At 40.2% G+C, this 17,211-nt stretch overlaps 1 protein-coding gene across 1 annotated transcript in view; it reads right to left on the bottom strand.

Moving 5' to 3' along the window:
- LOC134213770 (transient receptor potential-gamma protein) overlaps positions 1-17,211 on the bottom strand; it is a 395,710-nt gene that overhangs the window by 42,217 nt on the left and 336,282 nt on the right. Inside the window, exons 10-13 of the mRNA XM_062693089.1 lie at positions 16,674-16,863; positions 16,423-16,605; positions 15,930-16,041; positions 15,620-15,742 (exon numbers count right to left, since the gene is read on the bottom strand). Of these exons, the coding sequence (XP_062549073.1) occupies positions 15,620-15,742; positions 15,930-16,041; positions 16,423-16,605; positions 16,674-16,863 (608 nt within the window). The remainder of the gene's footprint in view (positions 1-15,619; positions 15,743-15,929; positions 16,042-16,422; positions 16,606-16,673; positions 16,864-17,211) is intronic.

Below are 17,211 nucleotides of genomic sequence, written 5' to 3'. Positions count from 1 at the left end.
GAAGTTACGTATTGCTTGTTATTTTTATCATAAAATATATAGACTAATCTTTTTAGAGTTCAGTGCGTGATCTCTCATGTTTCGACAGCAGAAGATCGCGCGGTCGCCGAATTATTGTGTTCTGCATTGCGCGGCGGTAATAAAAATAATTAGTTCAGTGGTGACTCTCTCATGTTTCGAAGCGGGCTTAGAACAGGCGGCTACTGCTTCTGCCCTATACGGCAAATGCTGGGTAAGCGTACCATTGGTACTTCGCGTACCTGAAGGAAAAATAGACCCCATCTCGCGGTCCTTAGCTTCACCCAGCAATCCTATCCCTACCTCCTCGCGGTGCTGGCCGGGATACGAGCAACCTTAGGGAAGATTGGTAACCAACCCCGGTGGAACTATGGTCGTATGCCGAAGGGAAGGGGGTTTGCTTCCGGAGGTGCAAACTCTTATTGAGCGTCTGTTTCCATGTCAGGATCGGCTCACAACAGCGTCGGTTCTCCATGTTAGGGCGGCTGATCATCGTCCGAGTGCCAGCGAGGGACTTAAGGAACTGTGCACCATGGTCCACCGGAAATAAGGAGGAATGGTCCTCCGGAAATTTAGGGGTTGGTGTCAGGCCCTGCAAGCCAGCCTTTAAAAATCTTAAGAACGAACAATCAACAAGAGAGTACGGACGGAACCATCGGCGAAGACCACTGCGACGAAAAGGACTAGCGATTGGAAACTCGGTTCGTGGAACTGCAAATCTCTCAACTTCATGGAGCAACGCATACTCGCCGATGTGCTCAAGGACGTGGATTCGGCATCGTAGCGCTGCAGGAGGTTTGTTGGAAGGATCAATGGTGCGAACGTTTAGAGGTAATCATACCATCTATCAGAGCTGCGGAACACACACGAGCTGGGAACAGCTTTCAGTGATGGGCGATATAAAGGCGCGTGATCTGGTGGCCGATCAAGAAAGAATGTGCAAGTTGAGGATCAAAGGCCGGTTCTTCAACTTCAGCATAACGTCCATAGCCCACACCTGGAAGCACTGATGATGATAAGGACGCATTCTACGCGCAGCTGGAACGTGAGTACGACAGCTGCCAAGCCACGACTTCAAAGTCATCATGGGAGATTTGAACGCTCAGGTTGGCGGCAGAGAGTTTAGACCGACTATTGAAAGTTCAGCGCTCACCGGCTGACGAACGAAAACAGCCTACGACTAATTGATTTCGCGCCTCCAAGAATATGGCCATTCTGCAGCACCTACTTCCAACACAGCCTCCCGTATCGGATACCTGGAGATCATCACCGCAGACAGAATGACAAATCGACCACGTTCTGATTGATGGACGGCACTTCTCCGACATTATCGACGCTCGAACATATCGTGGCGCTAACATCGACTCTGACCACTATCTGGTGATGGTTAAACTGCGCCCAAAACTATCCGTCATCAACAATGTTCGGTACGACGACCGCCGCGGTACGACCTAGAGCGACTGAAGCAACCTGATGTCGCCACTGCATACGCGCAGCATCTCGAGGCAGCGTTGCCGGAAGAGGGTGAGCTGATGGGGCCCTCTTGAGGACTGGTGATACAGTCAAAGCAGCCTAACGACGCAGCGGAGAACAACGTCGGGTATATGGGTGAAGTCGACGGAACGATTGGTTCGACGAAGAGTGCAGAGATTCTGAGAGAAGGACGCAGCGCGGGCGGTCGCGCTGCAGCAAGGTACCCGGCAGAACGTGGAACGTTATAGACGGAAGCGGAGACAAGACTGCCTTTTCAGGAGAAGAAACGCCGCCTGGAAGAAGCGGAGTGCGAGGAGATGAACAGTGTGCCGTTCTCAAGATACGCAAGTTCTATCAGAAGCTCAACGCATCCCGCAAAGGCTTCGTGCCGCGAGCAAATGTGCGGATAAGGATGAGCATCTTGACGGACGAACGTGGTGACTGAAAGGTGGCAGAATTACGAGGAAATCTAAATGGCGCTGAGAGTACAGGCAGTGAAAGTCAAGGAGCGGAGGAGATGACTACGTCAGTTCAGCGGACGATGGGCAACCAGCCCCCACCTTGAGGGAAGTTAAGGATGCCATTCAACAGCTAAAGACCAATAAAGCAGCTGGTAGGATGGTATCGAGCTGAGCTCATCAAGATGGGCCCGGAAAAGCTGGCCACTTGCCTGCACAAACTGATAGTCAGAATCTGGGAAACCGAACAGCTACCGGAGGAGTGGAAGGAAGGGGTTATATGCCCCATCTACAAGAAAGGCGACAAAAACGGAGTGTGAGAACTTTCGAGCGATCACCATCCTAATGCCGCCTAAAGTGATATCCCAGATCATCTTCCGTCGTCTGTCCCATTAGAACGAGTTCGTGGAAGTTATCAAGCCGGCTTCGTTGACGGCCGCTCGACAACGGACCAGATCTTACGTACGGCAAATCCTTCAAAATGCCGTGAATATCAGGTCCCAACGCACCATCTGTTCGTTGATTTCAGGCGGATACGACAGTAAGACCGCGTAGAGCCATGGAAAATTATGGACGAGAACAGCTCTGGGAAGCTTACGACCGATCAAAGCAACGGTGGATGGTGTGAAAACTGTGTAAGATTTCGGCGAACACTCCAGTTCGTTCGAATCGCGCCGGGGACTAAGACAAGGTGACGGACTTTCGTGCCTGTTGTTCAACATTGCGCTAGAAGGTGTCATGCGGAGAGCGGTGTAACAGCGGTGTATTTCAACAGATCCAGTCAATTTATTTGCTTCGCGGATGAATGGACATTGTCGGCCGAACACTAAAGGTGGCAGAACCGTACACTGGTTTTTAGGGTGGCTCAAATTAGTATGGGAAAAACTTTTTTCAATTTTTTTGATGGGCCGCCCTCTTATTCGGTTCTATTTGATGCCCTGATGCTCTGGACAAAATGTCAGCCAAATCGGTCAACGTTTATATGCAAAAATGTATGCAGATACATAAAAAAACAGAGAATTGCAGTTGGACGGCACAGCTTACGAAGAAGAGCTATGATACTCATTCAGATCGTGAAGAATTTAATACAGAATGTTATGCAGAAAACCGCGAGAAAATTAGAGTTTGCCTGGCTAAGTTATTAGCATTTCTCTGAAGTGGGGTTTGAGCAAATTTCGTTTCTTTTACCTTTGAAAAGAAATAAATTCACCCCTACAACACTCCAGTAAAATGCTTATATCTTTGCCTAATAAACTCTAATCTTCTCGCGGTTTTCAGCATAACATTCTGTATTTAATTCTACAAGAACTGAATGAGTATCATTGTTCTTGATCGTAAATTGTGCCGTCCAACTACAAATCACTGTTTTTGGATGTTTCTGCATACATTTTTCCATATAAACTTCCAACGAGTTTAGCACCGCCCAAACGTTGACCGATTTGGCTGAAATTTTGTCCAGAGCATCAGGGCTAGAGGTGTGCGCCGCCGCGCCACGCCACCGCCGCCGACTGTTTTTGGCACGACGCCGCCGCCGACATTTTTGCATCGGCGCGCCGCCGTTTAAAATTTGTCACGCCGCAGATCTATAATTTTTACGCCGATTCAAATTTGAAGAAGTCCACAAAATTTTCAGTGGAAATTCCGAAGATTCAGTGGAGCTTCCGTATAATATCCTGATAGATCTTTACAACATCACGTTGAAACTGAGAATGTTTCGTGAAGATACCAATGATTTCCATAAAAATTCCATACAATTTCTTGTTCAAATTTCGGAAAGCTCTAAACTCTAAACTAAACTAAGCAAAACTTCGTGTGAAAAATTGCGATGGATTTTCCGTTGAAATTTAAAAAAAATATCATTGAAATTAATTTTTTTGAATGGCAAAGAGTCGTTCGGCAGAAATCCATTCGGCTGAAGGTCACAAGGCTGAATGTTGTTTGGCCGAATATGTTGTTCAAACGAAAAGACTGTTAGATAGAAGTCTACCCTAGCAAAGCTTGAGAGTAAATCAATAACTTGTTTTAATGTTGTGAAATCATCGATTATGTTTACTTAATTTGATATCTTTTTGGTCGTTAAACCGGTTGAAATAACAAACAGAAAAATCTTACTGTGAATCAAGTAAAAAACGTTGTCGATGAGAGCAAATCGAAAACTAATTTTGATATTGGTTTCCGATAACAAAATAAGTACACAGTTTGATGTCATATCATTCAATTTAGTAATCTCCAGCACTATTTGTAAACAAATCTTGAATCAATTTAATGTCAAAAATCAAAATATGTTATTTGGCCGAGAATGTCATTTGGTCGAATAGTTCCTTTGGCTGAAAAATCGGATGGCCGAATAGCATAATAGCCGAATATGCTCTTTGGTCGAAATGGACATTCGGTGGAAAGTGTCATTTGCCTGAATTGGTCATTTTGGATATTTCTAAAACATTAACGGGAGAATCTTTTGTGCTTCATCTAAAAAATTAATGAACTTTCTTAGATTTTTTTTCGAGTTTTTCCAGAATATTAATTTGGATTTTTTTCAGATTTTCCACAAGAACTACTATCAAGTTTCCAGAACTCTTTAGAATTATCAAAAGGAGCCCTTATTTGATTTACCATGGAAAACTGTTTGGAATTTACATGAGAATCTCTTCACGGGAAGCTGTTCCAAATTTCTACTGGAAAATATTCGGAATATCCACGGAAAGTTCTTATTGAGTTTCTGTTGAGTATTCTTTGAAATTTACACAGAAAATTGTGACTTGTGAAAGGGATGCTTTAACGTTGACTTTGTCAATCTAGATTATTTAAGACGGCTTGTTTTTTTAATCCTTAAGTGATTTTTTCACAGGGAGAAGTTCATCACTAGACGGCTAGTTTGACATAGCCAACTTTAAAACAACGGAAAAATGCTCGGAATTTTTGAGGATTTTTTTTATTTCTTCAGAAAATTCTTTCTATATTCGATTAGAAATTCTTGGGAAATTCCATTGACCGAAAGCGGCAGACGGCTGAACTGGTAACTCGGCCGAAAAATCCGTTTTCTAGTAAGTTATCTGGCCGAAACGATCGTTGGCCAAAAATGCCGCTTAGCTGAAATGGTTTTTTGACAGAATGGTCCATTTGGCCGGAAATGTAATAAAAAATTTATTTAAATACGGCCAAATATCAATAACACTGAACCTCGGACTGAACGGGTAATATGATCAAAAATGATTACTCGTTTGGGTAAATAGGCTTTTTGTCAATTGACCATTTAACATAATTCCGTAGCCTCTCTATTTTTGAGTCGATACTGGCCCTTAGAGTGAAATCAGTAGTGATTCAGTTTCATTCTAAATTTTCGACCACTATTCTAGTTTGAATCTGGAGCAAAATAGAACAAACTCTCTGGTTTCCCCAGCAGTGTTTTTCAAATTTTCAATTAAATGAAATCATTATGTTTCCGCCAAGAAAGGCGCCATAATTGCAAAGTGGATTGATCCGTAGATAAAATGACGCATTCATACACCAAAACAATTGAAAAATATTTGAATTTCGTGATTCAATCGTGGTTCAAATCTGCAGGAAATAGAACGGAGCGTTATACCAGTTTTATTTTTTTGACATTTGACTGGTATAAAAACTGAATCTAGAACAGCTGCTGGGATAATTAATGTTTCAGATTCATATTCAAACTGATAGCCCCGAACGATTTGAATCACTGCTGATTTCACTCTTAGGCCAAAAGACATCTAGCCAAGTACCATTTAGCAAAACTAAACGTTTAACGGAGACTGTTATCAGGTCAAAACTGGTTTGACCGAAAATGTAGTTTGGCTGAAAGCAAAAAGAAAATTTGGCCGAACTTGTAAAAAGTTATTTGCCCTAACATGTCATTTAGCTGAAAATGACGTTCGAGCTTGAGCTTGAGCTTGATTGACTGCTCGTAGTTGCTACTCCATTATGACCAGATCAGCTGTTCTTGCACAGGGAACCAACAGATGTTTGCTTGCGACTAGCACACATCATCAATGTACAAGTACTGGTGATCTCATTTGTTAGGTCATACTGGCGCCTGCCACGTCAGAATGCAAGTCAATGTAGGGAAGTGGGAGGAAATGATGATACAATCACTCGCCCACTGCAAGCCGAATATACCTCTGCACTTGCCACGAGTTCATGCGGAATTTGTTGGAATTTTTGGGTTAGGTTCCGAGAGGCAGAGGTTCGTCTTGGTTAACGAGCTGCCAATGTGATAGATAGGAGAAGGCAACTGATGGAATTTCTAATTGGATGTAGGAAACGAGCTTTATAGTTCATTTCCAATTCTAGCGGATTACTGTTAGAATCCTCAAGTTGAAGGTATAGGAATAGTAATGGAAACGGTATGGAAGTCCATTTCCAGTTCTAGCGATTGCTAGAACATGTGAAATATAGAGAAAGATACAAAGTAGTAGAATGGAACGGACCTGGGATTGAACCCACGACCTCCTGCGTATAAGGCAGAAGCAGTAGCCATATGACTACCAAGCCCGCTTCATTTAGCTGAAAATGACGTTCGACTGAAAAAGCCGTTTGACCGAATACGGATCATTTGACCAAAAGTGCCAGAATTGTCATTTGGCAGGAAAAGCCGTTTGGCCCAAGAATGCCCTTTCTGCAATCTTACTTTCTAACTTCTTTGAAAAGTGTCGTTTGGCTCAACTGATCATTCTCCCAAAAAGACGATCAGCCGAATAGGTCATTTGACAGAAAATTCCATTTGGCCGGAAAGGTTGTTTTGCAGAAAAGACGTTTTCGGTTCAAATGACCATTCCTACCCAACAGATTTTCGGTTAAATGATCTATTCGGTTAAACGATTTTTTCGGCCAAATTAACATTTCGGCTGAATGTCCATTATGGCTGTATGCCGCTTTCGGTCATACTACATTTTTGGTCAAACCATTTTCGACCTGATAACAGTTTTGGATAAACGTTCAATTCGACTTAATGGGATTTGGGTAGACGACTTTTGACTTAAAGGTCAGTATCGACTTGAAAAGTAGAGGTTACGAAATTTCGTTCAAAGTCGTTTGATAAAAAGGTCTTTTCAACGTAAATGTCATAAAGCCAAACCGATAGATATTTTTGACTAAATTACTAAAATATTCCGAAGGACACCCACCCCCCCATATTTTGCATAATAATTTGTAACAAAAATTAAACAATGCCTCACCCCCTTTTGCGTTACGTCATATTTGAACATACAGACCCTTATTGACATTTGGCCGTATAATATGTAGGCTCAAACGATATTTTTGGCCACAGACCCATTCTGTCAAACGATCAATTTTCCGTTGAAATCCAAAGATTTTTTTATTGATAACTACATTTTGAACAATCCTCCGTAGAAACTCTTAAGAAGTTTTCTTACGGAGAATTTCTCGTGAAAATTCAAGAAAATTTTCCTTGAAAACTCCTTCGTGAAAATTCTTAAGAATTGACTTTTTTATCGTTGGCCATGACAAACTACCCGAGTAGACGAAAATAGCTCATTAATATGAAATGTTGATTAGATAGAAAATGAGATATAGACATGATTGATATAAGAGATAAAAGATCAGACGATAATATCAAAATTTTGCACTAAAATATCATGGGAAGATCAAGTTATGCTATTTTTAATAAGTGATCAATATCATGTGCCATTAGTTTGTTCTTATCCATAGCATATATTGATATTTAAATGATATTTCGGTGCAAATTTTTGATATTGTTCTCTGTTCTTTTATCTCTTATATCAATCAAGTCCATATCATGTTTTGTTAATCTGTTCATCGCTTCTGCCCGGGTAGCCGTCCTAATTATTCTAGATTGAGAAAGTCAACATGAAAACAACCATTCTACCAGCCACACTCTCCTGCAATTATGAAGATTTTTGTGCAAATTTCGAAGAATACTCAACAGAAACTTTCCGTGAATTTCCGAAGATTTCCCTATAGAAGTTAAGAACAATTTTTCGTGAAAATTCTGAAATTACCTATTTTCTGGTGAAACTCCAAACAATTTTATTTGGAAATTCCAAATATTTCTCGAAACTTCAAAGCAGTTCCCATGGGAAATACGAAAATAATTTCCAAATTTTTGAAAAACTTGTAGAATTTTCTGGAGAAGGTCATTAGATTTTTCATGCAAAATTCAAAAGATTCTTCCTTTAATGTCTTGAAAATATCCCAAACAATGCAAAAAAAAATTAAAACGTAATAAAAAAATCATCACGCCGATTCACGCCACCGCCGCCGGCTAAAATGACTTTCGGCGTGACGCCGAAAACGCCGCCGCCGCCGACCGAAATTCTGACAAACGCCGCCGCCGACGAATATCGGACCGGCGCACACCTCTAATAAGGGCATCAAATAGAACCGAATGAGAGGGCGGCCCATCAAAAAATTTGAAAAAGTGTTTTTTTAACCACCCTAAAGGTTTTGTTCATCCCTACTAGCTTTCTAAGTAATCTACTTTTACCTTTTCCTTTATTTATTTAAGTTAAGATTAAAAGTGAGTTCCAGTCCTTTGAATTAAGTGGGCAAACTGATGTCGTTTTCGGTTATTGCTGGGTCGAACCTAGTTCTGCACCGGATCCGCTCTAACAGCTGTCAAAACGTTCGGTTATTCGTTCAGGTTGGATCGCGATCCGCACTAGATCCGACCCAAAATGAATGAGGTTCGCTCTGCCGATTTATCGAGATCCAACCTAGGTTCACCAATACATTCAAACACAAACTGTCAAACTGGTGTTTATGTTTACGCTAAAGGAAAATGAAAACGTAAAAGACACGGATGGGTATTTGATTTTGTTTGTTTCATTTGTTAAATTTATCAATTTTGTTGCTCTTCCATGCAAAAATGGATTATTTCAATTTTGTGCTGTCTTCAAGTTTCTCTGATGGTGAATCGGATTCAGATATCGACATATTTTTCGCTGATTACCTCAGATGATAGCTCCACTATAAACAAAATGAGGTTTGAAAATTTGGTTGAAAATGTGATTTATAAAATGCAGTGACTAGAAGGTAGCTGCTATTTATTCACTATTACGTTGTGTATTCGAACATATGCTTTAGGTATAATTGCTCTATCAATGGAAAAATAGCGTACCAGAATATCTGCCGCTATGAAGTTATTTATACCAAAATGTTCATACCATTTTATTCATTATTGCAGTCGGTGCATAATTTGTTCAAGGTTACGGATTTGAAGAATATAAACATAATGTATTTACCCTGGCATTAACCATTTATAAGACTTTGGCAACTATGTTGCCATCAACAAATTTATTTTATTTATTTAAATATAAATGATTATTTATACATAAATTCAAATGTTTATTTAGGAACAGTTTTTATACGAATTGAGCATAATTTTTTAGTGGAAGGAAGGTTTTTAGTTGTAATTCGTTAAAAAACCGACAAAGACATATTTAATCCCATTGATATTGATTATGTTGAATCTCCTGTTTAGATTATGTAATGAAAAATTATTTGCCTCTCTTGTATATTTGGTTTTTGCAGTTTTGACGAAATCGCAATTTATCCCAAAAGGCCCCTTTTTCTTGGGAGAAAAATAGCAAAAAAAATGCAAATAACAAAAAATAATGCTGTCCAACTCTTGTACGATTTGATTCTTTGTGTAAAATAATAGGCCCCAAATCTCAATAAATGTTGTATTGGATTTTTTACAAAGTGTTTCCATATTTTGTTGTTCTGTTCCATTTCAATGACATAATTGATAATTCAAATTTACTGTAACACAATCACTGTTACCCAAAAAGCCATATAGAATCAGCATAACAGTTTATCGGGAAACACGGATTGGCATAAATTCTTTCATGGCAATCCACATTGCCGTCGTCATTCATCACAAGCTCCTAATCATATTAATTTATAAAATAATAATAGTCATTTTAGTCATTAAACAATTAACAGAAGAAACGTCTGACTTCCCCCATAATTCATAAAACAAGAAAAAAATAACACTAATAACAAAATTCAATAGATAAAATATGTCTGTTTATGCCAGCTGATAAAAATGCGAATTGAAAACAAAACAGATGATAGGGATTGAGTTCTCACTAATACCATCATACTGACTCGATCCCGATTCGTTTTTCGTTCGGTTATTCAGAGTCGGGGTCGGACCTGACCCAGGTTTAAAACCGAAAACGACATGAGTGTTTGGTTACACATTTTTTTTTTAGTTGAAGAAAAAACCCATAGTCACATTACATTGTTTAACCACTCTGCAGGGGCTCTACTTGATAAAATGGTTGAGAACCACCGTTGAACGTGGTGGAGGTGACAGGATTGTCGTTCAAGTAATTCAGCTTTTGAAACGGTTCTAAAACTGAGGCGCACTTCGGCTTCCGAAGAGGTTAACACTGGGCGTTATTAATGGTTGACGCTGCCGAGGTCGTCATTGAATGCAAGCGGCGTGATATCCTCTACTGCACTGTGACAACGTTTGACGCGAGCAATGCCATAAACAATGCTTGCCGAGCGGAGATTTCGAACTGACTACATCAGCTAGGAGTACCGGTAGTGCTGTGCAAGATTTTAGGAAGCTGCTTCCAGTATCAAGTTCTCATCTACGAGTTTGTCTAATGTTTGTCGCTGTAGGATCGGCCACTTTCATCTTGCATTAGTAGGTAGCGTGCGGGTCATCACATCTGTTGTAGCGATGGGTCATATTCCGGGTGCCATGTCCAAAATTGAAACATTTTGTGCACTATGTGACATCCCGGTGCACCAACCTTTAGCCCTCCCAGTCAACAACTGTGTAGTTGATGACGTTGATTTGTTTCAAATTCTTCCACGCGATAGATCCATATTTCCTGACGCGCGATCTTGTGAACTGCGGTAGGTTTTAGCCCACAGCTTCCAATTCGGTGATGAGGTCGTTCTCCTGCATATCATGCAGACCATACAGCTGATTGTATTTGCGCCAAGCAGGTCATGAGTGTAAAACTCATATTTTTGCACCTACAGGAACTCTACCACCGACTGGTGGGGCTCCTTTGCATCACCTTGACGCCATACCTGCAAAGCCTGAAGGTACACTTCAGGTCCTTGGTGATAAGCTGGCGGATTTTCGGTCGTAGGTTCGGCGTCCGGTGGGTCGCCTTTAACTTACCCTTTACATAACTCGCCCTTACATAGAAAAACAAAAATGCATATATTCAAGATAAAAATAAGGCAATCATTTATACAGAACAGCATGAATTTCTCTTCGTCTATATTGTAAATTTTCGGCACAACTAATTTAAACAAAATATTGCCAATATTATTTCACTTTCTTCTTCGCTATCATTTTAAGTGTAGCTGTGGATGTCTTCCATCCATTCGTTAGGCTATCTTTCTGTTCTACACAAATTCATAAGTTCAACACCAGCTCCGATTCTTTCCTACTTCCGAATGTGGTTCTATACATATTCATTAGTTTATATATCTAAAAATGTTTTCACTTTAATAACTGTATCTTACATATTCATTATATCTCTTCAGATGATAGGACAATTATAAAATGAAAACACTTGTAAGGACGTGGCCAGGTGTGTGGAGAAAATCGGGTCCACTTAATTGTAGATTGTGGAAAAATCTATAATTACCGTGGATATGTTTATCTCTGCAACTCCATCTATGATTTGTGCAAGGGTTCTATGCTATGCTAACTAATTTAAACAAAATATTGCTGGTTATTCTTGACAAAAATCAAATAGGGTGGGTGTACCAATTGTCGCCATACATAAGAACAACTATTTTTTTTAAATAAGTAAAAGGCATGTGGGTGGACTTTATATATCAAGCGAAAGGTTTTACTTCCTGCTCCTTAGAACAGCTGTGAAAACCACAATAAAATTTGTTATTATTCTCAAAATTGATTAATCCATAATAGGAACGCATTCACCAGTTGTAACACTATTCTTAATTTTGGTTCCTTATTTGGCAAATCCCATTGTTTTCTTATGGGATTGGCCAAATTGGGACCACTAATGCGACAACTGGTGCAAAGGACGTCAAAAATTAAACGAAATCAATTTTTACAATTATGCTTTGCTTGTTTCGGAGGAAGCAAAGGTGTTATCTGTGCGGCCCCGTTTGGCCATGGATAGCTCCATTGGTGGAGTGCTTGCTCGCGTCCGCACCTGCTGGTTGTCCGATGATGAAGGAGGGCCAGTCATGGCCTGCTGTTGGCTGATCGAAATTCATGAAATCTTTTGTTATACGGGAGAAGCTTCCATCTGTCAACTAAACACACACAGCAGTTGAACTGCCCATTTTGCAACATATATTTTACCCTCACATTCCCCTTCTTCTCTCATCAAAAATAAGAAGAAAAAATCCATTAGAATGGGATCTGTGTGTAACATGCGTACTACTACTATTGAAAATTTGTAGATTCCGTCAATAGAGAAGTTATTGAGTCATTTGCTTCCAAAACCCGCTTTCACCGCTATTACTGAGCGTCATCCACATCGTAGTTGAAAACCAGCTAGCGCAATTTAACGAACTTGCACATAATACAACATAATTAGATTTCAAAGTACTTCATTTAGCATACTTTTAGAACACCCTCGCCATCACACGCCAAGCCCGTTATAAAAACAACACAATAACTCCGGCGTTCGTCTAGAGCCTCACAGCAAAACAGTCATAAATCCGGCGCTCTTCCCGAGTGCCTTCGACACCACTAGTCTAAGCCAATGAAAACACAAACCATCAATCCGGTACTGTTCTAGACGAAATTCGACTTCTCAAGCTTAAAAACAATGCAAAACATGACTAGAAATTCTCCTTTGACATTACTACCCGAAACCGTTGAAAATCCAAACCATCAATTCGGCGCTCTTCCAGAGCACCTTAAACTTCCCAAGCCGAAACCGATGAACACAATTAATCCAACGCTCTTCTATATCAAGCCAAAACACGATGAAGAACAAAACCGTCGAAACCGATGCAAGCAACCTGGCGCTCTTCCAGAGCACCTCGGACTTCATAAGTCGAAACCGATGAAAAACAAAATCGACCAAACCGTTGCAATCAATTCGGCGCTCTTCCTGAGCGACTTCACAAGTCGAAACCGATGAAAAACAAAATCGTCGAAACCGTTGCAATCAATTCGGCGCTCTTCGCCTTCGACTTTACCAGCCGAATCCGATGAAAAACAAAACCGTTGAAACCGATGCAATCAATCCGGTGCTCTTCCAGAGCACCTTCGACATCAGAAGTCGAAACCGATGAAAAACAAAACCGTTGCAATCATTCCGGCACTCTTCCAGAGCGCCTTCGACTTCATAAGTCGAAACCGATGAAGACCAAAACCGTCGAAACCGATGCATCAATCCGGCGCTCTTCCAGAGCGCCTTCGACTTCACAAGTCGAAAACCATAAAAAAAACACTTCAGACTTCAGAAGTCGAAACCGATGAAAAACAAAACCGTTGCAATCATTCCGGCACTCTTCCAGAGCGCCTTCGACTTCATAAGTCGAAACCGATGCAGACCAAAACCGTTGAAACCGATGCATCAATCCGGCGCTCTTCCAGAGCGCCTTCGACTTCACAAGTCGAAACCGTTGAAAAAAAACAATCCAGCATTTTTATGTATCTTCAGCATCAAGAGCCGAAACTAAAATAAACTCCACTTACCGTACAAATCTGGAACAAACTGATACAGTCAGGCTTTGTTTCACCTTATTATTCCGTACAAGGAACAATTTGGCAGGATCGCCAAATGTGCGGCCCCGTTTGGCCATGGATAGCTCCATTGGTGGAGTGCTTGCTCGCGTCCGCACCTGCTGGTTGTCCGATGATGAAGGAGGGCCAGTCATGGCCTGCTGTTGGCTGATCGAACATCATGAAATCTTTCGTTATACGGGAGAAGCTTCCATCTGTCAACTAAACACACACAGCAGTTGAACTGCCCATTTTGCAACATATATTTTACCCTCACATTATCGTATCATATGAATATGCTTTATCGATCTGAACTTGGTTTGCGGTGATTTGATTGGCCATTTGGCATATAAAGCACTAGTGCGATGGTGTTATAGCCACGACTGGTACATCTAGCCTATGTTGAGGACATGATGACTAACTCTGTAATTAGTTATTTTCAACTTTAATAGTAAACTCAACTATCCAGTTTAAGTATAAGCTTACATCTTCTACAGGCCAGGAAGTTTAAAACTCCTTGGACATATTTGGAGCATGCAAATAAACGCAATATTCAATTGATTATACTATTCTTTTATATCGAAATAAATTTAAACTGTACTTGCTTGTAAAATTCTGTCAACAATTGAATATCGAATGGTTTGGGTAAGCCACAATTTACACGTCGTTGAATTTTCAAAACAAATTTGCAGTGCTTGTAAGCGAACAACACAATTTATTTTGCTTAGAACTGCATGCCCTCATTCGCATAACAGTCCCATTCGACTTATCATCTCTTTTGAGTTAACCCAATGAATAGTGTTCATTTCTAATGTACTTCCATAAATCATAATGAAAATTGCGATTTTGTATGTATATGTGTGAGTAAAATACCAAGTCATGGGCGTTTCATATTAAAAGTACCCGCATAACAGTCCTATTAATAATTTACATGACCTGATTGCACAAAACTAAACAATAATGTTTCAATCATACTAAATTGTTTCACGGTAATCTATCGAATGATGAACAACATAGCCAAATGTCTACTAGATTTGATGATATTTCAATATTTATTTAAAATTTTATATTGAAGATGCGATATGAAACTATGGCTGTTATCTCCGTATGCGAAATAAAAAACGATATGGGACGGATATGCGAGTGAGGGCAGTGATGGTGCTTCTGGTTTTTGCTTTAGGATACCATATGGTCATCCTACTTAAGAACCATCCCGGCCCGAATAACCCCTGCATACAAAATGTCACGCCGATCGGTTCAATGGTTTCCGAGTCCATAAGGATAAGAAAGGCAGAAATTTATTTTATATGTAGGTACCTATATAAGAAGAAAATTAGATCTGAGCGAATGTGTAGAAACTACTGTCGGGTGGGTTGCTGTGCTCTCTTGCTGAAATTTCAAAAATATTTTCGGGTCATATTTTTTCGAAATTTGACTAAAACTAAAATTGAAATCATAACTTTCTTGTGTAGTGGTAAGACAAATTTTATACTTTTCCATTTAATTCAACCACGTTGTAATCTTACAAATACATATTTCGACCTCAACTGTAAAACCATCTTCAGCGTCTTGTATTTGACTCGAATTCGAGGTGGAATTAAATGGAATAATACAAAACTCGTCTTATGCCAGGTAAAGACAGTCCACTAAAAGATCATGATAATTTTCTTACTTAGTTGTTTACAAACCGTTTGGCAAAATCGAGTTCCGAAGTCAAACGAGTTGCATTTCTGCTTACGGAGATCCCATGTCTCATAAACTCTATCGAATTTCTAATCGGTTGTGATTAATTTGTCTCATTCGTTCAATTTGTCTAATTTGTCCAATTTATATCATTAGTCTAAGGAATTCGATTCCTTCAAAATAAATAAAAACATTCTTAGCCATCAAATTTTAACCAGCTGTTCCTATGTGCACCATGACACTATTAAGAATCCATTCCGTGGAGGCACGTGGTCTCCGACGGCCAATTCATACTCACACAGAAAGGTAAAATACGATGCACTGTGGCAAATAAATTTGATAAAGGGTTTCCTCATTGTCTGTCCGAACGTGGAGTGCGGCGCGATGATGTATGAGATGGAAAACAGCGGAAAGAGCATACCTGCGGAAAAAAAATAAACGCAATAAAATGCAACATAAAAAGACGGGTCCCACGGGGACCATAACGTGAATCCTAATTGAGGTGGAAATTGCAATTTCTTTTTATTATATTACACCCAGAGTTGGGCGAGTGAACTCCGATGCCGGGGAAGAGGGCAATCGTGGCGAAACAAATTGCTGCTGCTCACCTATTCGCACTATTTCCAGTGCTTGCAGGGCCATATTTTTTCGCCGGAAGCCCGGAAGACCTTCGTACCAGATGCTGGCCAGCAGCTGCTGAACGTTCGGGTGGGAGACAAACTGTAGAATGGAGAAGAAAAGTTGACCATTAGGAAGGCGAGATTGATGTGGGGGTTGGGTAATGAAATCGCTTTTTTCAATTGAATTTTTCAGCGAGCTGATTGTCCGATTTGTCACTCGTCTCCATTGTGGTAAATAGAATCGTTTAAAGTTTTTTCTTTCCTTCAATTGGTGTTGGAAAGTAATGACTGTTATTTTTGTTTCCAAGCTGGAGACACATCTTTTCGAATTTAGCAAAGTAAAGTCTTAATGATTAATCGTATAATCGTATTAGGTTTTTAAATGGCATTCTTACAAGTAAATGAGACTGAACTATTGATCTTTTCAATAGTTGCAATAGATTCGTGAACGTTTTTATTGTCCTATCTGATATGTATTTACCTTTTTCTGTCTCAGTTTAACCGCTAACTTTAGCCGATTCAGATGCATCCTGTCGCCATGCTCAAAAGCAGGCCCCGTAGGATCATGATTCAGCAGCACTTCAAGCTCATGGGAAGACCGTGTGTGATCCAGCAGTGCGGTAGCAAAATCCTGACACTGCCTCCTCAGTTCCTGGTACTCGTTCTTGGAAAGCATGGGGAAGCAAATTGACAATGTTAACAATATCAACGCTTGTGCAAATTCCAAATTACCTTAAATTCATGTTCGAGGAAGCTAAGCCTTCGCAACTCCCAGCTCAGCTCGAACGCCGTCAGGATGGGATCCTTCGAAGATAAGGCCACTAGCGAGGGACTGGCCAGGGCACGATATGCATTGATTCGTGATCGAGAATGCCTCAGGGAGTCCTCCTGCCGGGAAGTCACACAGTCATCGCACCCGCATCTGGAAATGTGCAAACAGAATGCTAAATGTTGAATTAAACTTAGGATTAATTTTTTTCAAAATCTTCATTCTTTTGAAACTTGAGCTACTTTAATTTGTTTGTACACAAAAGCAAACAACCTTAATTGATCTTCAGACTAGCTCGGTAGTTATTACGAAACAAATGTCCTTCACAAGTTTTCCTAATGATGACAAGTTTTATAAAAAAAAACCTTTTTCAGCATCTGCTGGATACTTCTTGAAAAAAAGGAAACATCTTAACAACCAAAAGCGAAAATAACCGAAATTTAATTGAATCGCGACCCTTCCGGTCCAATTTGTTCGGTATTAAAAAGCATCATTGCATAA

Source organism: Armigeres subalbatus, chromosome 2, assembly GCF_024139115.2.
Source record: "Armigeres subalbatus isolate Guangzhou_Male chromosome 2, GZ_Asu_2, whole genome shotgun sequence".
NCBI lineage: Eukaryota > Metazoa > Arthropoda > Insecta > Diptera > Culicidae > Armigeres > Armigeres subalbatus.
Note: the sequence above shows the minus strand (reverse complement) of the source record. Positions and strands in the feature narration are given on the sequence as shown.